General features: G+C 38.5%; 1 protein-coding gene across 1 annotated transcript in view; it reads right to left on the bottom strand.

Annotated features, from left to right (window-relative positions):
- Positions 1–468: 468 nt before the first annotated feature.
- The window catches only part of SLC1A3 (solute carrier family 1 member 3), a 62221-nt gene continuing 39774 nt past the window's right edge, over positions 469–22915 (bottom strand). Inside the window, exons 4-10 of the mRNA XM_085326321.1 lie at positions 19174–19378; positions 17728–17770; positions 9529–9824; positions 7814–8047; positions 6003–6197; positions 4408–4542; positions 469–3093 (exon numbers count right to left, since the gene is read on the bottom strand). Of these exons, the coding sequence (XP_085182447.1) occupies positions 2889–3093; positions 4408–4542; positions 6003–6197; positions 7814–8047; positions 9529–9824; positions 17728–17770; positions 19174–19378 (1313 nt within the window). The 3' untranslated portion in view covers positions 469–2888. The remainder of the gene's footprint in view (positions 3094–4407; positions 4543–6002; positions 6198–7813; positions 8048–9528; positions 9825–17727; positions 17771–19173; positions 19379–22915) is intronic.

Here is a 22915-nt window from a genome sequence, read left to right as displayed (position 1 = left end):
TCAATGGTTTTTACTTCCAGCCACGGCCCCGTGACACTTTCTGAATTTTGGACACATGCAAAATGAATTGGCAGCTTTGCTGTAGCTGAGTCAGTGAAGAAAGCCATTATAAATGCTTAATCATATAATATTTTCCATGTATCAGTATGAATTTATATACTTGAATTTGGATGAACTTCAGATGGAGTAACTTTGATTCTTTTTATTCCTCCCTGCCCCTCCATTCCTTGCATTCCTTTCTCTGTCCAGTCTCACTTATGCTGTGTAAAATAGCTTGAAATTCCTGAAATCTCATATAATGAAAATGTATACTTTGAGTTTTTCTGACCTTCCTTCTGTTACGGAGTCTTTGAAAGAAATCACGAAAAAGCAGTAATGTAAAACTATTTTTATTGAAAATACATCTACAAAGTAATGTTTCTCAATCCACTCTGGGTGCATATCAATGCAGAACCAGTGAGGGATAGGGAAAGGAATCTTTCTATAATACCTGATTTCCATAAGAAACAAAGTTAGTATAAAAAAGATCACATACTTTGTGACACAATTCATTTTTCTCAGCTGATGTCATAGAAAGACAGCCATTTACATTAAGACTTTGCAATGTATTTCCAAACAGAATCTTAACAAAAATTAAATTGTTAAGCCATAATTTCTACAGTTAACTTTTATACACACATTCTGAATACAGTATCTATATAAAAATATCTCTAATTACATACCAGATGTCTGTCTGTATTCTAGGTCTGCATTCTGTTAGAAAAAAAACAAAAAACAAAAACCCACACTTGCTTTCTTTCAGTCAGAGATTCATTTAGAGCTTTGTAGGTCTGACTGCTCAATACTCTGTATTAAACCCTGCTTACTTCATTCACTGGAGATTTCCTGCCCGTATTGTCTAGGTTACTCAGCTGAAGACGACGGGCAGGAATTGTCAGTCTTAAGAAAACAGTCTTGCCTCATTACTCAAAACATGGGAAAAGATTTGCCTTTAACCRGCGTACTGACATTTTTGCTACAGTTACTTGCACACCACACTGATATTCTTTTAGTGACAAAAGCAACATCTTGAGCATTTTTGAGTAGCAGCTGGGACACTGCAAGGGAATCCTTCATTCATTTCTTTCATCTGAATAWTTTTTTTTCAAGGGTGAGGGGAAGGAGGAAAAAGAAGAAAACMAAATATTTGAACAAGAAACATCATTTAACAGTAGCGTGCCTTTCAGTTAATAGTTCTTCATTCCCCAAATTGTAACTGCATTATAAAACTTTTCAGTTTAATTCCTATAATAATACAAGGTAAAAAGGGAAAAATATATAATTTGGATTTCTAGAAAAGAGTTTCATCAGGGAATAATATTGAAACAGACAAAAAAAAAAAGAAAAAAAAAAGAAAGAAAGCAAGAAAGCCACAGGATTACAACTGCATAATCTCCCTTTTTTTCATTCTTTCCTTGTCTGTTCCCTGAAGAAAACCAACAATATTGACCTTTAAAAAAACCTTTCTAATTACATTTTCAACATTTATTACAGTATTTATTATTTTGTAATTTATATATTTTTCTAGTAAAAAGTAAAAAAAGCACCCATTAGTTTTACTTCCTAAAGGATTACTTTTTTATTTTTGAGATACTGCTGACCAACACACAAAGATTTGGAAACTTCACATTAAGATAGGGAGCCTTCTTTTCCAGATGGAAAAAATATAAACCCAGCTAATAGCTTCATTGCTTATCAATGGAATGACCAAGCATTTTGGGAGGTTTCCAGATGGAAAACCTCCTCTGGGTCTCAGGGACTCTAGTAATGCCAGCACTGACTGATCAGTCAATGTGCTGTGCAATTCAGCACAGACTGATTTCAAATCCAGTCCTAGGAGGATCTGAGCATCTCACCCTTCTGTACCTTCTGCAAAGTGCTGGCACTGTCTTCTATTCTTATTGCTTCTTAAGCAGATAATTGGCATATCCACAGCATGCTATGTTCCTTTCAAACATAGAGGAAGTCACATATCCTGTCCCAGAGACAATACAGTCTAGGGCTTTGCTCCTGTGAATACTTAAGCACATAGAGAGTTCAACTGAGTTGCAGCACTGAAGATAAGGAGGCAAATCCAGAGCATGAAGGTGTGTTTATATGTACATACATAAATGTCTGCAATCAACAGGAGCAGATTGCTAAGTTTTTGTCAAGATCAGCTGAGGCTAACGTGAAAAATTATGTCCAGGTGAAATCACTTTCTCAGAAATGATATTTCAGCTCAGCTGATAAAAGTGCTGATTGGGGTTTGTTTTGTTTTGATTTGTATGTCTTCTCCTTTTTTATCTTTCCATTTAACATCTTTCTTTTTATTGTGCTGCTAGTAATAGAAAAAGGATGTGACACTATAGAAAAATAGCATCAGATAAAAAAAGTGAAAAAAATGTTAATTTAGTTAGCAGGATGCACTTACCAAGTTGAAAACATTGATTGTGTGCTTATAGACGTTAGGATATTTGCAGCAGGTATTTAAAAAAATAAAACCATTTTCAGGCTCTGTTATCTTATTTTACTTTCCAGTTCTTAAAAAAAAATCACATTTACAGGACTGAGTGACATATACACTGGTATGTTTTATGATTTAATAGATGATCTCTCTTTTTTTTATCCTCAGTTAGCACATGTCTAGCAGGACCAGTTGTGTTGCCTGTTAATTTTTTTTTTAAGTGGGAAGCCAACATATACCTTGATCACTGCTAATTTGGAATATATTTTCATTAATTTTTTTCCAGTGCTAGCATGAAGGGAGAAAATGAAGACTAAATGGGCTTGATGAATTCAAGATATAAATGGCTGGAAAAAGTATAAGCTTTCCACACTTGTAGTGTTGGACTCATGCCTTCTTTACCCTACATCTTGGTTTCACTATCTAATGGTTTCTCACTCTCATTTTCTTGTGAGATCAGTTGGTATGGTTTCTTCATTTCATTTTCCTCTATCACAGAATTACCCATCTCAGCATCCTTGTTCTTCAGTTCATGCCGTGATAAATGTTCAACAATTCCTGCTCCAATGGAGTCTCCCAAGACGTTGGTAGTAGTACGGAGACGATCCCTAGGAAGAAACAGTAGATCAGCCTTGACTCTACCACTTGCTCAGGGATGCATGCAGACTAGTTGTTAAAATGGCCTTTGAAAATAGCTACTAGATGATTCAACAATGTTAGGTGTATTTATTTATCTGAACAGTTAATGCCATGATTCCATCTATAAAAGTTAACAAGTATACCAGGATTTAGAGASACAAAATGTGTTAATATTTGCAACTTCACAGCAAAAAATAATTGATGTGCAATAAGAGTGATAAAGGGACCATATGGTAGGTGCTTCTTGGAGGCATTTCTGTACTATAGTGACTTGGGTTTATATCCTCCTGAGATGTAAGCCAGTGAGAGTCTACCTTCTTACTGTCATTTCCCTCATGACCATAAACTATAGGCAGTAATTTAGGGTGAAACTCTGCTGAAATGATTCAAAGTAAACTACAACAATTCAGCCTTCTTAAAGATCTCTGCCCAGAAGATGCAGGAGGCAGCTTGAAAAGAAGTGACTGGCTCCTTACTTGGTGAGTATCCACCTATATAAGGCTATGGGCGTGTGGTTAGATAACCATTTGAAGACATTCTGTTCTAATAAAGAGATGGACAACTTCTTTTGGGGCTCTTTTGAGAGGGAAGAATCCTCTGGAAACTATAATTAATAGTTGTCAGAAATAGAGGGCAGAGGAAGCCTTCTGTCTGTAGTTTAGTTCCTAGACCTAAGGGTTTTCCCCATATACTTATAGCTGTTAGTCTTCTGCAGACAGAGGGATGGAGAAACTGAAGGGCAATACATTGTGTTGGCTGGATAGGACAGTTACTCAGAAGTTTTTCATTTCTGTGTCCGTGGGGAATACATATGAATCTTTCCTGAATTGCAGAGTCACAGAATCACAGATTAAATAGGCAGCAGGGCTGCAATGAACTGGGTCAGATCTGAATCAGTGAACTTCCATACTCTGAGCCTGATTGATGGAAAGCCTATTAACAGGATTAACAGCCTATATATATATTAAAAAAAAAAAACTAAAGCAATTCTTTAATAACTGAATTATATTCATTGTGTCTGAAAGTTTTCTTAGTATCCTAAGGATCCAGGTTTCTAAGCAACCCTTTTACATGCAAAAGGAACCATYGTTCAGTAACACGCCTTACCATCTGCTCTAAGAAAAGACTTCAGTTGCAAGAAATGGTGATTTTTAACATTTTTTTCCAACTAACTTCCATAGCAGAAGAAGGAATCTATTGATCACAGTATTTTCAGAACGTCCCTGATTGTTGTGATTTTAAATACGGTCTAAGCCTTTAGTGGCTCCATCAAAAATACTTACAAGAACCAGTCCACTGCAATGATAAGGGTGATATCATCTGTAGGCAAACCTACTGAGGTAAGCACGATGACCATGGTGACCAGTCCAGCTTGAGGGATGCCTGCAGCCCCAATGCTGGCAGCTGTAGCTGTGATGCTGTGCATAGAGAAAGCAAGAGCAATTAATTGACTTCCACAATAAACTCTCTTTATCATCTGGCAAACATTAAAAACAGATACGAAGCAAAAAAGCAGTTTCCCAGTAGTATAAAAAGAGATGAGCACAGTCCCTAATCTGAACGCTGCACAGTTCTAGGGGAGTGTGGACCTGAATCCAAAATGTTTACACTTAACCTTTAATCAGAACCCTGGAACATGGTTTTGTGAGATAGTAAATCCCCTGCTGGATGCTAATGGCCAGTCAAAAACATTACAGCTACCTGCTGTCACCTATTAAATAAATTCACTTTACCAGCTCAAACATGTTAAAAGAAAAGATGAGGAGGTAATTTTGTCCTSGCAACTCTAATACAGGAATTTGTATTGTTTGTCCATGTCACTACACCTTTACACCAGGTGCAGTATCATCTGTTCTACGGAAACTGGCATTCAGCCAGCAGAAAGCAGAAAGCTGGCAGAAACTCTGAATCATACACTCTAGTAACTTGACAGAGATATGCTTGTTCACACCTGATTTAGGAAAAGTTTATTCTGTCAAGTGATTTGGCAGTGAGCAGCTCTAGTACTAATGAGTGTGAAACTACTGCCTCAGACTCAGGATTTGCCTCATGACAGTGTGAAAGCAGTTTTGCCTCCTGTTGAATATTCAATTAAGCAGATGGGTTTTATGGAAGAAAGTATTTCTTTTTGAAAATCTACATTCTCAGTTCACCATATCTGAACTTTCAATATCCCCGATGATAAATATCTGTCTCTCTGTTCTACAGTGTCCCCTTCCCCCCTTCTGACATCTCTCTCTTCCGCACATACACCCATCACCCTTTCCTCTTAAACTGTTTGATTAACATAACAAAATTACTGCGGATCAGTTATCATCCAGCAGTACTGATTGGTGCGTTGTTTGCTGTTCTCTCTGAGATGTGAAGGCCTGTGTATTTGAAAACAYCTCTATATCTTCTCAGCTCTATCCATTGGTCTAATGAAAGGTATTGCTTGCTTTACTTGTATCCTGAGGCCATCACGACTGGAAAAGCGTTACCCTCCCAGCGTTAGCTGTGTGCCGTGCCGCTGTGCTGCTCTTACGGTGCTGCTTTGTACATGCATTCTTAGCTCTCTGGTACTGATTGTAAGTCTACAGCTCCCAACAGCTGCRTGAGATCTTAAGAAGGAAAATTTAGAAGTTGTTAAAAGCTGCTCCTGATGGCTGTACTAAGTCCAGCGATAGGTGCGTCATGCTAGTTTYGTAAAGGTTTACCTAATGGAGAATATGTGCTGTGGGCCTCTTCTGTGCAGATGTAAATTACTACATTTATTCAGCTACTGTAGCTGTAATTCTTGCTTTTAGCTCTAGACGCTTTTGTTTAATCTCATATACTGGCAAGAAGGAGTCATCACAAAGGTGCTTTTATTAGATGTAGGTAATAATGGCTTCTGTACCTGATTGTGATAATCTGCCCAAAGTTCAGATCAAAGTTGTTAACCTGTGCAATGAAAATTGCAGCCAAAGCCTCATATAAAGCAGTTCCGTCCATATTAATTGTAGCACCGACTGGGAGTACAAATCTTGTAACTCGCTTGTCTACTCCATTTATTTCTTCTAGACACTTAAATGTAACAGGTAGTGTGGCAGAACTGGGGGAAAAAAAAGAAAATAATACACACTATAAATTCTACAGAGAGGGAGAAAAAAGATTGTCATGCATTATAATGACAGAAGAGACTGTCTGACAATTGGCTGTTCAAATTGTCTGTGTGGGTTTTGATGACTTAATTTTTATGTGAACTACTAGCCTATTTAAAAAATAAATACTCAAGCTGGATTTAAACACTTCTAATGGTGGACCTTCTCCTGATGCCCTTGGAAAGCTTTTCCAATGGTTAATTACTGTCATTCTCCACATAGTCCCGTGTCTGAATTTGTTTAACCTCCGTATTCMGTCACTGGATTTTGTTATACTTTGGCATGCTAGGCAGAAGAAGCTATTAAAAAATTCCTGTTCCCCATTTTTGGTGCCAGGGGTTCGGATTAAATCACTCCTATGCAATGTTTTTCATTCTTAAACAAATAGAGCTATTCAAGCCTTCAGTGTGTTTTATATTCCTTTAATAGTTCTCATAGCTATTTGCTGGATCCCCTTGGCAAGGCATTCTGATGGATGGTTACATTACTTTACCACCTTAATCTTGTTCCCCTGTTGGTACATCCAAATGTCATATRAATAGTCATTTCACTGAAGGATCAACCCAACTGATCACTTTTGTTTCATATTGTACTGGAATGCCCAGTGAGCCAATAAGACACCAAATTCCTCTTCAGGGGCATTGCCTCAGAATGAAGGGTAACGTGGCCATTCTGTAAGCGTGGTTTGTACTCTTTGTTCTTAGAGATATGTCTYTACATCTGATTACACCAAAGTAAAGAGGTTTTTCAACACCCAGCAATTTAGATTACTCTCTCTCAGTGATCTGCCTCTTCATTGCTAACTACTTCACAGACTTTCATGTCTCTGGAATCTTTATCAATGCTGAGTTTATCTTTCATTCAGATCACTGATTTCCACATTGATGATCCAAATAGCTTCTCACCCAGATCTTTAAAATAAACCCATACACTAGTATCTTAAATATAGTTATGGTGAATGGTGAACTGAAAACATCTATCTTTAGGGGCCACTTTTAAAATTTATTAAAATGGAAGGTGTTTTCATGAATGGTGATATGATATAGGAAATTTATATTTCGATACAATAATGTTTCCTTTTATCATAGGGATGAACAGTTTTTTTCTTCATATGAAGGCCCTCTGAATTTATCAACAAAGACAAAAGTGACATCTCTGTTGTAGATTATGATTTCGAGCCTAGAACTTCACCTGTAAAGAAGAGCTCTCAGACTCCCTCTCAGAATCCCCCCAAACATTGCTGTTTGCCTCGCCTTTTTGCCATACACAAAATCATGACAAACCACTTACAAATCTCTAACACCAAGGCTAATCAAAGTCACAAGGCTTCCAACCATACAGACCTATTTCAACCCTGCTTGAGGATTCTCACAGAAGATGAAAATAGACAGTCCAAGTCAATATAATGGTTATAGTCTTCTATATCAGAGAGTAGCAGAACTGAAATAAAGTGTCCAAATGAATATTTGCTATCTATGAATATGGAGTTAACCAATTACATTAGACAAAATTGTTTCTCAGACCTATAATACTAAAAATTATTTTGCCTTAAAATACCGTACTGTACCTGGAAGACGTTCCCAAAGCTGTAACTAGTGCCTGAATCAGTCCTCCAATAAACACCCAAGGGTTCTTACGAGTGATCAGGAAGTAGAGAAGAGGTAGGACGATGACAGCATGAATTAGCAAACCGATAATAACTGTTACAGTATACATGGCAAGCTGACCACCAATCACACCCATATCTTCCATCTCAACAATTTTTCCAGCAATCAAGAAGAGGATTCCAAGTGGAGCATACCTGCAAGTAAGAAATCAAATCAATATTGTACTGAACAAAGTAGAAGTGCATCCCCCCATCCACACCTTCTTAGTTTAAATGCACGCRTGTAGAATTTTACTGGTTGGATGACCGTAGTTATTCTGAAGCAGTTAAATATCTTAACTCTTTAAGTCTTAGCAAGTCAAGCTGGATGTAAACACAGCAGTAACCATTTCTGATAGGCTCTGTTGGATTCAGGATCTGGTAGGAGAAAGTCAGGAGAAGAACATTTATAGTGTGCCTTTCAGACATCTGGAGAGATGAGCTCCCTTTGGAATTCAAGTGTTCAAGCTGCTTCTGGCCATTCCCAGCGGGGCACAGGATAAATTACCACGATAGCAGGAATCTCCCTCTATAATAGAGGTTGGCTACATTGTGGAGTAGCTGCAAGGGTGGTAAAAGCTACTTTTCCCTATCTGGTAAGCACGGCTACAAATGAAGAGCTAGCTGTATGTGTCAAACCCATTAAGATCTTTAGAAGCATAATTCTGGACTTCTGATGCAGCCTTATTTCCACGARTTTCCTCTTATCTTTTTATACTGAGTGACCACAGAACACCATTTATCCAGCATATCTCAATAACACTTTTAGCCATCAAATCTATGTAGAAACTTCTCAAAAGTAACAATTCTCACCCACTCTTTTATCATCTTAACTGTACTTGCGAGGAAGAAGAAAAGACTTTTGCTTTCTGTAGATGTTTCCTGGTAAAATATAATTTTACTTATTGGAAAAATACACTTATTTCTAGTTTTGCATCTTGTACTAAACATATGTGGATGTGCTGTTGAGTAGGGTTTTTTTTTTATGTTAGCTTTTTTTTTTGGTAAGGCAATCTGCTGTAGTAAAGAAGGCAACTAGACAATTCAGACATTTCTTGTCATAGTTCAACATTTTACCTGGTAAATACTGTATCTTCATTGTTGAAGAGACTTCACAGGTAATGCTTGAGGGAAAATACTTYGGTTTTATTTATTTGTTGAACACAATAAAGAAAGTAGCAAAAATGATGTCTATCTGAGCAGTCCAGCTAAAATACAAGGTCATATTTATATGCTGCACAATTGCAGGAACTAGTTGTGGTGTGAAGTAATGATAACAAGGCCTTACTGTGTAGAGATAAGATTATAGGAGAGGTTTATCAGTTTTCTTTAGTGAAATCAGGTTAAGTTGCAAGGAAACTTTGCTGTGATTGCTATTTCTAAAGATATAGAATGGGCCTGTATGAGCTTGGCAAATTCTGCCATGGCCCCTGATTTTTAATCACTCTTGTGAAATGGTGGGTATGTATGAGCGTAGGGAATTACAATTCCTTGATTCATTTACCAAAAAGTTAGAAAACAGTTAAAATGCTTTATCTGACTTCCTGCCAAACATAGACTCTTGCTATGCAGCGGATGTCCGTGATGAAAAAATATTATTAATGATTTAACACAGAATATAACAAGGAGGCACTTACCACATGATTAGAGCTACCAATCGCATGATAGCCTCATTCAGGCTGTCAAAGAAGTCTTTTAATGCCTGACCTTGCTCCTTCATGCTTCCAATCACCAGGCCAAAGCTTATAGAAAAAACCACCAAGCCAAGGGCATTCACTCCGTTTACAGAACCTGGGACAGGAACTATTTCCTCTTTCATTCGGGTGAGGGCTTCCAGTGCTTCTGACACATTGCTTATTATGGAAGCCACTGTGGATGTGTCGTTGGGTGGGATATCTACTTTAAACATTCTCTTCTCATAGTTAGTTTTGAACTAGTAAAACAAAAAGAAAAGAAAGGTACTGTGGATTATATCAAACAAAGGTAGAAGTTATCGCACATTAAATAATTAATATCAGAGGACATTTGAATTCTTGATGTAATATTTATTGGTAAAGTGAACAGTGATGAAAACCTGGYTTTACTGAAAACCTCATATTAACTACAAGAGCTGAAGCTTCACCTTCAGCTTCCAGARCTCACTATTTCATATACGTAAGTCAAAATCAAATATGCATGTTTATCATACTCCTGAATTTGTGACAAAACTATAAATTCTTAGTTTGTGTTTTTATAAATTGTTATTTTTCCCAACCAGATTTTTCCTTTGTACAGCAAAGCTTTTTAAAAATAGGTCTTTTATGGATAGTTGCACTCTTTTCATGTGCTCTAGGATTTCTTTACTTTTTCATCTTTTGAATAAAAAGAAAGATTGAAAACAACCTAAATATTACATACATCCTCCTTCCTTTTTTGAACCTGAAATTAGGGCTTTGTCGTGGCAAAGCCTTTAATTTTCTCTCCTTTTGCAGTAATAAATCACCAGTTATGATTTATCTCTTTATTAAGTGAGTTTTACCTGAAGTGGCCCCATTACGGGACAAGCAAATCAAATTCAATATGTCAATATATYGCTAAATCTCTGCTTCAAAAACTAGATTTGTGCTACCTATTATTTTTTCCAGAGAGAGAGATGCAAATACCCTGRTTATTTTTCTCCAGGCTCCTAAAAGCCCTGCATCCCTGTCCTGTTTAAATTCTTCTATGCATAAAGACTATGAAATACATCTAGATAAATGTTTCAAATTTATCTCAGGATGCTAAATACCACATTAAAACAATGGGATGCACATGTCAATCATTCAGCAACTTTGTTTTTTTGTTTCTTTGGGCCTACCTAAAAAACCCAAGAACTGTAGTATTACTAATACTTGGGGAGTGTTGCACACTTTGAAAGTATTTGAGTGAAATRGAGCTTATGTACTTCGGACTAAGATGGAAAACCTGAATATTAGCATTTAGAAACGCCAATCTGAGTTTCTGTTATTTTCTATACCTGAATAATTTTGATGCACTCCAAAAAGATATTTGCTGTATCCCCTGAAGGCTGAAAGACCTTTCTAATTTCAAGTAAAGAATTGCTTTATGGGAGATTTCTGAATAAAATGTAGTAGAACAAATGTCCATGGAGGTCAGCTATTCTTGAGTTTTAAACAAAATTTGTAGAAAAGCTATAAGACTTGGGCTGTGGTTAGACGAGAGAGCTGAGCTGTTTTAATAAATAGTCACCTCGCGCTGAACAGCACAGCTCCACTGCCTTGTCCGCTCCCATCCATTTTGTGATACTTTCTTCTCTGTACCAGGTCTAGTTTGATCTCTCCATGAGCCAGTAACTCCCTAAGTTGACAGAAAACTAACCCAGCAACTAGTGGCCATGTTTGGGAAAGGGTAAGGAGCTGAATCAGCTGGATGCCAGAGATGGCAAAACACTGAGAGTGGGACTACCCAGCCAGGGAAGGAGGGGAGAGCATTGCCTGTTAAGTGACAGAGAGCTGGTAGAGTGGAAATAGAAATTATCTAGAAGTTAACACCAAAGAATTTTATTTCAGTTCTGACAATACCATTTGAATACTGCCTAATACTGTACATTAAACACTTCTAATTCTTCTTTTATGTACCTAGGTTTGATAATTATATATTTTTTATTTCTGTTTTTAAGTAGRAAATAAATGTAAGTGAACTTATTGAAGGCAAAAGTCTGAAAGGGGTAAATTAGACCAACACTGAAAAGCAAGTTGCTTAATGAGCACTGGAATTAAAGGCTGCTTTCCTATGGGATTTTGTATGTATTTATTTCCTACTTTCGCTAGAMACATCATAACTGTCTTCTCCCCAGTTCTCCTCCGTGACCCTCAGATTCTTCTCTCATTCCTACCTTATTCAGTTAGGTCAAAAGCAATATGTAGTATGGCCGTTTGACAGTGTTAGATGTATACTGATCATCTGACTGGCTGTKGCCTGTCAGAACAGGTTAGGAGGTGTCATAACTACTTTTTCCTCAGGGGCAACACGGTCTGGGTTTTTCTGAGACTTCTTCCCCATGTCAGATTAGGTTGGAATTGGGCTAAAAATTAGGAGAGACAGAGAAAGAGCTGGGCAGCTAGAGAGGAAAAAGCACATCACATAAAGTGTCTTCCCTTTGAAAGTCCAGGGTTTTTTTTTTGTTGTTGTTTTTTGGGGTTTTTTTTGTTTTTTCTTGCATTGATTCTGGAATTGTGTTCCAGTGGGAGGACGCCTTTGGTCCTTTATTAATCTCTTCAGAGGTGTAGCAGGGATTTTAGGATCTCAGCAATGCAAAGCCTTTTTCAATTTCAGCTATGAGAGCAGTACACAGATACTTAGATATATTCTGTTGACTTACTCTGTTGGTAAGACGTAGGTATTCACAGATGTTAGCTTTGGCCTAGGAAGAAGACTTGCCTGGAACCCTTCGCAGGACAGTGCAGAGAGACAGTTTGTTTAGAGTGAGATTCAAAATGGGGATCATGAGCAACAGGAATCCGAGCAACTTTATTTGCTCTGAGAGAGTCAATTGAATAGTCCTTCTCTCATTATTGATAAATGAGGTTAAGGTTAACTTTGCGGATGTGTCTGTCTTTTTATATGCGAAGCCATCTATCAGAAATGGTCATGAGAAAGTTCTTGGTGAAGCAAGAGAAATTAAGAAAAACCAAATAAAGGAATTGAAAAGCAGATTTCTGCCTAGGAAGAAGTGTAAGTTGTTTARTTTTTGTTAGTGCCTTCTCAGATGACACTAAAGGCAAGACACAAGATTCCTTGATCCCCACAAAGGGAGTTTTCTGTGGAAAAGGGTGAAAAGGCCAGCAGGTGAAAGAGCACCTTCAAGTGGGGAGAAAATCTCAAAGTTTTAAAATAGGTGAGGGACTAGCAGAGTTGATTATTACACCCTCTACAGCAATACTGATGATATAGATYATTTTGTGAGCTGATCCCCACTTTCAGGCAGATCTGTATTGGTTCTTGGTGGGAATCAGAGTTATCAGCTGTCTCTAGAGATCTGAGTAAAAACACTTAACTGTCCTAGAGTTCATTTAGCTCAAACTGACATTTTAATATCATATTAAGATTTTGCAAGTCCYCATTCTTTTATGTTGTTCAGTATTGGAAGAAATTAGACAAAGAAAAACTGCTTATGTGAAAACACATTGCAGGCCTAGAGATCACAAAAGAGCTGGTTGTGTTTTACTAGAAGTCTCCACACCTACACTGATGATCTGTGATGGGCTAGTACAACATCATAGAAGACCTATCATTTTTGAGGATAAGTTTGGGCCATTTTGTCTCAAGGCAGAGGTGTGTTGCCTGTAAAGTTTTAGATGAAAAATATTCATCTGTTTTCCGTAAGTTCATTTATAGAAAGCAAATCAGCGGCAGAGTAGATATTATTTGGTACATCCTAATCCTAATAACTTTCTATTAAGAACTTTATCTACAATGAAAATATAAAAATAATGGCATTTCTAGACTTCRCTGGAAGATACATTTAAAAAAGTTTAATTAAGTTGTCTTATTATGAAACAGACAATATATTTACTTTCTTGCGTAATATAATGAATTACTGTTTTACGCTTTTGTTATTCTTTTGTTTTCATTAATAKTACAAAATACCCACAGCTCTTGAATATATTGCATAACTTTTTAAGAAACAACTTTACACCATTGCAGTAGCACATTCCAGTGGTTACCTTGCAATCACATGTATAGCTGCTCTGAAAACTCATGATTTACTGCCAGGACTTTGAGATAGATAGTATAATTAGTTCTATCTATGCTGAGTCAGTGTGGTGGTGTAGTTTTTAGTGATAATGACTTTAAAAGCAACAAGCTTGCTAGCCCATTCCTCTGAACCTTAAATGAAAGCTTAAGAAAATGAAAGGAAGAAAATGAGACAAWGATATCCCATCTTCCTTTGTTAGTTATTAAATCTTCCTGATTTAGTTTTTCTTTCTTTTCCATATGGACCTGTGTGAATGCATCCTAAGTGTCTACAGAAGAATGAATGAAAGAGATTAAAGTATATCTCAACCAGCCAAGACTATCACTCGGAATAGACAGCATGTGTTAGTTAATAATCACATGTATGGATATGTGATTAACACTTCCAATCCACTTGCTAAGGATGCACTGAGGGAAGGATGTTAATTAAAAACATATCGGAAGAAAGGCAGATATCAGATGCACCTTTCTAGTTCAAGTGGCGTCAAATGCTGCATATTTACAACACGGTGTCACCCCCACCCCTGCCAAAATTGTTAGACTGATTCTCTTTCTGCAGGTGTCCCAAGTTCACTTACATTTCTTCTGTCTTTTGACATATCCTCAAGCACAACATGAAGAATGAACAGTTAAAAAGCAGTATCTGCCTACAAAGCAGGCTGCTTAGCCCCTGTGTAGATAGGATCTTCAAACATAGCAAGGAAAGAGAAATGAAGGACGGAAGTGAAAGATACCAAGGATTTCTTAAGATACTCCCAATTGAATAACTTTAGATAAGCATCAAATGTTTGTCTTTTTAGATTCTCCTGTAACTAATAAAACTAATAAAAATCCTCCCAAAGCCAAATGATCAGCACGTAGCAAAGACAGCAAGATGTGTCATGGAAATAACCAGCACCAGAAAGTATGCTGTCTTGTTTAAAAATCTACTGTTTCCAGTGATCCCTATTTGCCATTGATATAATTGGATAGAACCAGCGTGCCAACAGGACTTTGCACTTTAAGAGGGAGAGGAGGGGAACTAGCAAAGGATGGAGTGAAGCTAAAGCACAGAACTGCCCAGGTTGTTATTCTTAACTTCACTTGCTGGCAAGGATGGATCTCCATCTCTAGCGGCTTTCCTGGTACAAGGGRACGAATGCTACTGGTTAGGCCTGAAATAGTTCTGCCATTTCTCAAGCACAGGTTAAACGAAGGATTTCCTTAGCTCTTTGGTGGCCAATCTGTTGCTCCTGCAGGGACTCTTCTTGGCTTACAGGATCTACAGTGGAGGGGCCATTCTGGAAGGGAAGGGGCACTTGCATCCATCATTCCTCCTATTTCCTGGGAAGAAAATGTGCAAAGGAGGAGGCRGCGACAGTTTTGTCTACCTCAGTGACTTGCTGAGGAAGAGGAACAGGAAAGAGAATCCAAAGGACAGAGGACTGAATGAGAAGACCTTTCCTGAATAAACCCTAGGGTCCTAGGCTTCCTCCAGTCTCTTCCCCCATCAGCAATCCTATAACCTGTTTCCCAGCTTCAACTAGAAGCCCGTTGTCCTTCAGCTTCCAGCCTTGGTTATCACGCTGTGCACAGTCCTTCCCTTTCATTTTGCATGAGAGCAATTTCACATCCAGAAAACTTCTTTACTTCACTAAAATGTATTGTGCTAAGGAAAGTGCAATTTTCTGTGTCTTAGTATTGCAACATCTCAGTAATAGTTGATCTTCTGAAAGCTAAGGATAAGGTAAAAACTTCATAAATGGTAGCTATTCTGTGCGTTGGTGGAGCTGCTTTGGCAGGTGCCTGCTACTGATGGGGAAAGGAACAGGTTCAAACCTTACTGTGGGTCCTAACACAGTCGGTTGGGTACCTGTGTGCTAGCAATAGTGAGAAAGAAGGAAAAAAAGCTTCCAATATATTCCAGTACAGGAAGTAAACTTGCCTTAGAGTGCTATAAGTCAGACTGGGAGCAGCTAATATATCAAAAGATGTGATYTGAACATGGAGCATATGTGTCAGTGGTGGTTTCCATACGGGCACAGCTCTGTATCAGTATAAACCCTTTGAGTGTGGAGTATTACAAGTGTTATGTGTCTGGACCAGCAAACACAGTCTTACAGAACCAGGTTAGTGCCAGATGGATAATCATTCTGTATAAATCTTCTGAGAAACATATGAAAAACATGGTATAACTTTTTGAAAAGAAGGTTATAGGGTCAGATGTATAATGTCATCTGGGCAACTATGAATCTTATGCATTCTTGTTTCTCCTGTAGAATGTTTTTTTATGCCTAAAAATCTTAATTTTGATACTTGATTCAAAAACAAGTAGCACCAGTATGACAGATTTAAAATCCTGGTGTTTCAGTAAGCATATCTGCTGATGAAAGTTAGAAACAACTGTCATGAAATATTTCCTGTTTATTGAACTGTTTCCAGGAAATCCCTTTAAACTGAAAAGCACTTGAGAAATACAATATATGTAATATAAACAGGATCTACAGTACATTTTTAATAAAGAATATAGGATTTAGGACTGCCAGTCACGGAGTTGCTTGGATATTCCAGACAAACTTTGACTTAGGATTTTTCTGGTAGTAGCAATATTTAATTTTTTCTACTTGAGTTATCTCACCTAATATATCCTGGAACTAGGCTAGGGCTTTTTTATTTCTTTTATTTTTTCCTCTTTTTTTCTGATGATGCWTTCCCATCTCAAAACAGAAATTCCTGTTAGTTCCTAAGAGTATATCTGGAAAGTGATGCAGAGCTGTAAGGAGATAATAAGCTTCCAACCTCTGCAAGGGCCAATTCACTTTGCTGTTGTAATTTACATTCTTTTCTCCACAGAGTTATCCTGAGCCAGGGGATGCCAGTATCTGTTGCTGATACACAGTGCTGTTGTATCATCAGTAAATTTCATTTTGTGCATTTTGTGGCAATGATGTCATTCATAAAAATATCAATTGAACTAGGTCCAAGACTGGTCCTACAGCAGCTTCTGTTATCTCTGGAGGGGCCTGCTTTCCACAAAATTTACAGTTCTTACAATAATCTTATCCCCTGATCACCCTAAATTCTTTGAATTTTGTTATCTAGCTCAAATACACATTTTTGTATTTCCATACTGCCATTCCCCATCACTGCCCAGAGTCCATCACCATCCTTACTGAAAACAGACGCATGGTATTTGTTGTTTTTAGGGCTGAATGTAGTCTGATGTTGAACAAATCCTTAATGTAGAAGGTCACTGGTTTTATTAGTCTCTGTTCATATGACTAAAGAAATGTTTACTATATTTTTAAAATTATTTTGCAAGATGTAACAAAGCCTGACTTTTGAAAACTTTTACTTTATCCTCTTGCTTTTTGACCTCCACATTCCAGTTTTTTTGTTGCTACAGCAATAACTGGTAGCCAGTATCCGTTCAAGATTGTCTGTGGGTCAGTATAAAGCTATCCGATTACAGCAGTATATATGATAGGTTTCACTGAAACCATAATGTACTTCTTCTAGAAAAGAAATTTAATTAGTTGTTTTTATTTTCTCCTTTCAACAGGTAAAGCTAGTGACAGGGAAATTTGGGAAACAAGTAAATGCAATGTTTTTGGCATTMTGTTGTAGGTGACAGGGAGCCCCTGTTTCGATTTTGCTATTGATGCCCCCAGAACTGTTGCCTCAGTTTCTAACCTCTGCATATTCCCATGGGATATTCTTGAACATGATCCAGTCTCTGGATCATGGTGCATATCCCAGTTTCTCCCACTCTGACATAACACTGCTTTTGAAAAGGAAACGCAATATTGACTTTAATGAAGCTTGCTACAGATTCATGAATTTGTCATTTTAGAAAATGMATTTTTTGATTTCCTGGGCCAGGCAGTTTTTCTTCACTTCTTAAAGCAAATACTGAGAAAGAATGCATGAAGACAAGGCACAGGTTTGATTGGAGGGTTTTTGGTGACAGCTGGCAAGGTACGTAAGATCTGTCATTGCTGCAAGTACAAGTGCAAGCATATGATATTCTGAAGGAAAGCACTATTACAGTTCAATTTGTTATTTTATTATATGAAMCTATTGTAATAGAGTTCCATTTGGAAATAACAAAATATTTTTACCTGTTTAAAGCAAGCTTCCACCAAGTTTGGAGGGAACATGTTTCTGTGAAAAGGAAAGAAAAGAACATAAGAAGGAGTAAGATTCTAGTAATACCTTAAGTAGTGGCACAGCTATATAAAGCAATAGATTAGCTAATTACCAAAGGAGTCTTAAGATGAATATGTATGTATTTATGCATGCAGTGAGCAGAGCTTCGCATATACCATTGGCCTGGTTGGCTTTATCAGGACAAGATACCATAGGGTTGAATAGATAATATCGATTGCGATCTCTGTATTTAGTGTTAAATAGGAAGTCACCTTATGAAGCAGARTGTTAGCTATATTGCCAAACAAGCAAAGCTCTGTGGCTTGGTGCCGACTTTTAATTTTGTGTTTGTTAATGCTGTCTGAATATAGATTCATAAAAAAGTCATTGATATTTAGTGCACTTCCACTTCTCAAATGATTTTTACAGTTACATAGCTGAATGTGTCTTGACTTCTATTACTCAGTCTACTGTCTTGTTGTGATTAATATTAATAAATGTATGTGTGATATTAATAAATGTATGCGTGTATGTGTGTACTTTTTACATAGGGAGGTTTTGTTTATCTGTTTATTTTCCATAAGGGTGATATTTCTGATGGAAGTAGAGGCAGCCTAACTGAATAATTCTTAAGGAATTGGAGGGTAAACTTCTTCATGGGTCTTTCTGAAGTCGCCCTTCCTGGGAACATGACCCTTGGATGCCTTTTTCTGTGTCTCTAGCTTCTACAGAGGGGTTAGTATAACACAAATTTTTGGTCTTTACCTGTGGAAAAGCTGCTGAGCTCAAAAGCTCAGCCTCCCTACTCCCTGGCATACAACTACGATACATGAGCTGTATAAAAGAGCCGTCACAGAGCCTCTCTGAGCAAGGAGAAAAACAGCTGTTACATCTGTGTTCCTTTGTTTCAAGCATTTTACTTGCRTCTTTATATATATATTGCTGGAATTTCCTTCCCATACCTAAAAATTTACAAAGTTAAGTACATAGACCCAAATTGGGAGCTACAATTCAAAATTAAGATGAATAACTAAATCAGGGGTTCAAGTGAAGTGAGAAACCTGTCAAAAGTTGGAAGTAAAGGAAAGCAGAGAAATTTGGTAATAAGGACTGTGCTGTGGAAGGAGGGAAAAAGACCCATGCAAACAGCAGGACAGAAATCCTTTTTGAGTGTGTAATATTGCTTCAATTTTTAAAAGCAGTTTCTTCCTTTGCAGCTTAAGCTGATTTGGAAATAAATCCATGTATTGTTCTTTAGTCTGTAGTGTTGTTGGTGTTAGAGACATTGGTGCCACCTAACTGAAAGCAATATCTGGCTCGTTTATCCAGTCACTGTCTAAAATTCTCTACTGTCATTGTGTGACTCTAAATATTACTGTTGTTATTGGTAGAGAGAACGTGCAATATCATAGCCATACCTGATTAAATCAAGAAAGGCATCTGCTGCTGTCACTTGCACAATTTTGCCTTCTCTGTGCATGTTTTCTTTTGTGCCCTTCCCAGGGTGGATGATGACCACAATGATTATACCAATCAGTACAGCAATGATCGTAGTACTCATGTAGTAGACTACTGCTCGGACTCCCATCTTCCCTGATGCTTTACTATCCAGGGCAGCAATTCCTAGTAAATTTAAGCAGAAGGACATATACCTCATACAGTTCAGAGTAAAGACTATAAACTCAGCATCATGAAAATGTTTTTGTGGGAAGAMTTTTAATGACCAGGAAGGACATCTAAAGCTCTCCAGCATATGCTGGCCCTCTCTTGAAGCCCGTACTGCCATTGGCTTCCCAGCCCACTCCTGTTGCTTGTTGTTACATAACTGTTGTCAGAGTTACAGCTTTCTGTGCTGTGTTAACACATGTTAAAGGCAAAGATTATTGGTCTGATGCAGTGTAGCTTTTGCTATATTCCACTGAGGCAATACATGGAGTTTTTAATTAGCATAGTTACCATACTCTAAAAAATGTGCCTTAGAAATCTGCACCTAATTTGTAAAGGCAAGAAAGGAAGCAGCATTATCAAGTGATGTTGGTAATGTTTGCTGCAGTTAAGATGTATGAAGAGTGCTCTTCAATTCTTAATGGAATGACCTGAGTTTACCTCTGTCCCGAGCCATGGGAGTTAAAATAGATTAAATGCTGTTAGCTGGTTTCAGAAAACGCTTGCTATTGTATGAATAAGCATTTAGAGTCTTTCAGTGTCTTTTATAAGCTGTGCAAAACTTGTGACATTAATCCTAATTCTTGGCTGGTCTTAATGCATCTGAATACTAGTGTGCTCAGTGTGGCATCTGCTAAAGCATTTGTTCATCACATCGCACCAGCCGGGCTGGACTGTGGCTTTCAAGTGAACGTGCAGTTCTGCCTGGGGCAGCTCTGACTCACCAAGCAAGACTGTCTCATGAGCACTGTCCAAAATGGAAATGCTGTCTCTCTTTCCAAACAAGTGCGGTTATGCACCTCTCCTTACAATTTCAAGTCRTCAAGTAACTTCCTATAGTTCATTCGGAGGCCTACACCTGCTGTCTCAAATACCGCTAATGTTTCTTGTTGGAACCTTGCCTTGGAAGTGCAGAATGACGAAAGAGATCAGGAAATGGATCCCTTTACTTTATTATCTCCTCCTATGGACCACTACATGGCACCATCTAATTAAAACCTTGGCTGTCCATTTGTTTATCCAGGTTCCATCTTTGCATGTATAGAATATAATGAAAGTTGCCCATCTTTTGCTGTGGATGCTTGTTTTGCAGGAAGAAGCGTGTAAAATAGTGCAAAAGAACTGCCCAAATGTAAATAATATGGAAATATGAAACTAGAATCATGACAGGGCAAAACTAAATATTTTCTCGAAATGACTATCATTACAGATAAATAAAACTTCTATCTTACAAAGGAGGAAATATGTAGTACTGGAGTTACAGCGAAACTGCTCTAGATAGTCACTGATTGTACTGAGATCAAGGCTGTATTCCAGGCTCTGATCAAATCTTCAAAGTATAAAACTAATCACATGCTTCATACTTACCCTTTCATTTCAGCTAGGGCATGCCTGTGCTTTCAGCAGAAGCCATTAGTGCCAGTAAGATTTGTACCCACAAAATTAAGATCAGTAGACTTGCTCCCTGAGCTGCTTGATTTATATGTGCCATTGTAGTAGAAGAACAAAGCGTTACAGGCACAATACGAAACTGAAAATGGAAACCCAACATTTGGMGCATTTGATCCTTAACTTCTCTGCTCAGCTCTTCCATCTGTAAAACTAGATGACAATACTTGGTTGTGGTAAGTGTACGTTTATACGTTTTGAAATTCTGTGAGGCAGAATGCTAGCAAGTAATAAATAGCCTTCCTGTTTTTATAAACAGAAAGTAAATCCTCCACTCTGTGGAGAATTGCTCATTTTTTTAGATTCCTTAAAATAATGCAAATGTTGTTATAATAATGAATGCTTAAAAATAAAGTTAGTAATTGTTGGCATTTCTGGAGCTCTAATAATGAGTTCTACAAGTCTTATATAAGAAAGCTTTTGTTACAAATTTTATTTTTAAAGTATAAGTATATGTAACTTAAAAAGATTCAATTTAAACAGTGAAAAAGGCATGCATACTGCTCCAGTCAAATTAGTCTTTATATATTTTTTAATTTAAGTTGTTTTCTGTTCCTATTTGCCATTTTTAAAGAAGCAGAAATGGGCTGTGTATTTTTTATTTTAGCTAAGTGTAGTTTTAGACTTGGTTGCATCCTGACCATGAAGAGCTAAACTGAACCTGTGTAGTTTGCTGGGAAGATTGGGAAATGCACAGTTGTTAMATCAATCAGTTCCTTGTACCCTGCCCTTGCCGGGCACCAAGTACGGTCAGTGTGAGGGGTCACGGGCTTAGGTGCTTACAGTTCTGGTCTGGCCTTGTACTCTGCACTTGATACTGGGCTGTGTCTCCTACGCTCCAAAACTCACTAGGAGTCAGTGTAGGGAGTATCTTACACCAAAGCCTGCTGTGATGAAGGATTAGAGCTTGTGATCCTGTTTCATCCTTGGACTGGTTCTGGGGCACAGTGATGAGCCGGCTGCAMATGGCATGTCAGGGAGCAAGAGTCACGCTCCTCTCTTTCTAAGCTGCTTTGCAGCCTGATTTCCCGGTACGTCCTGGGCCTGTGACTGTGCTGCCCCTTAGTTCAGTTGCTCGGTCTCATTTCCGCTCGTTTGTCATACCATGACTTTTCAGCTTGAAAGTGGGGGACAGCCGTCACTAACTGCCTGTGGCACGTATAGTAGCAAGCATTCAAAGCAGGGGGATGGCAGGCGTAGGCGAACAAGAGCTGTATGAGGAGGAAGCAAGCTCTCACCTCGGAGGGCCCTGGCCTGGGAGCTGCTGGGCAGCCTTCCCTCCCACTGCAGTTAATGGGAGCTCAGGGCACTCTCGAGAGGGACACTCGGTACCTTCCAGGTCGGAACTGCAAAAGCTTCCAGCATACCAACAAGGAGAATAATCTAAAAAAATATTTAAAAATCTGTTTTTACAACATGAGAAAACAAAGGAGTTTGTTTTCTTTGCACCTCTGGAGGTTGGCAAGATCTCTTAGAAGGGAATGGGTCTCTGCAGAGGTCCTTAATGGAGAAGCAATAAGGTTAGCTCCGAAGCTTTCACGTGTCACCGACCAYTGGGTCCTCGTTCGGTCCTTTCACGGCCAGCCAGCCAAGCTCCCCTTGTTCGGCAGGAGATGGATGGGCCCCTTTCATCCTGCTCGCTGCTCTGCTCGCTCCTCCGCCCGGCCGCTGGCTCCTGCGTCTCGGCCGCCTCGCTCYCCTCCGCTCCGTCCTCTCCTCCTCTCCCTCCCCTCCGCCGAGGGGCCTGGGAAACTTTGCCCCCCTCGCACAGGGATGCCCGATGTCGTCCAGGCAACCCCGAGCAGYGAGCCGTCATCTCCCCTAGCGTGTGTGCCCGCGCAGCCTGAATGGGAATGATCTTGGGTATTGATGGGGAGGGAAGGAAGGGAAGAAAGGAAGGGGCAGGCCCATGCCAGTAAGATGGCAAACAAACCCAAGCCCTCACCCCTCTCCTCTCCCCTCAGCTGCTCCTTCCCTGTCTTTGGAAATAAGTGAGGAATCAGTCACGCCGCGGGTGAAATAAAGACGTAGCGATGAGTTCTCCAG

This window comes from Rhea americana, unplaced genomic scaffold (assembly GCF_003343005.1).
Source record: "Rhea americana isolate MKP2758 unplaced genomic scaffold, rheAme1 scaffold_13, whole genome shotgun sequence".
NCBI classification, from domain to species: Eukaryota; Metazoa; Chordata; class Aves; order Rheiformes; family Rheidae; genus Rhea; species Rhea americana.
Note: the sequence above shows the minus strand (reverse complement) of the source record. Positions and strands in the feature narration are given on the sequence as shown.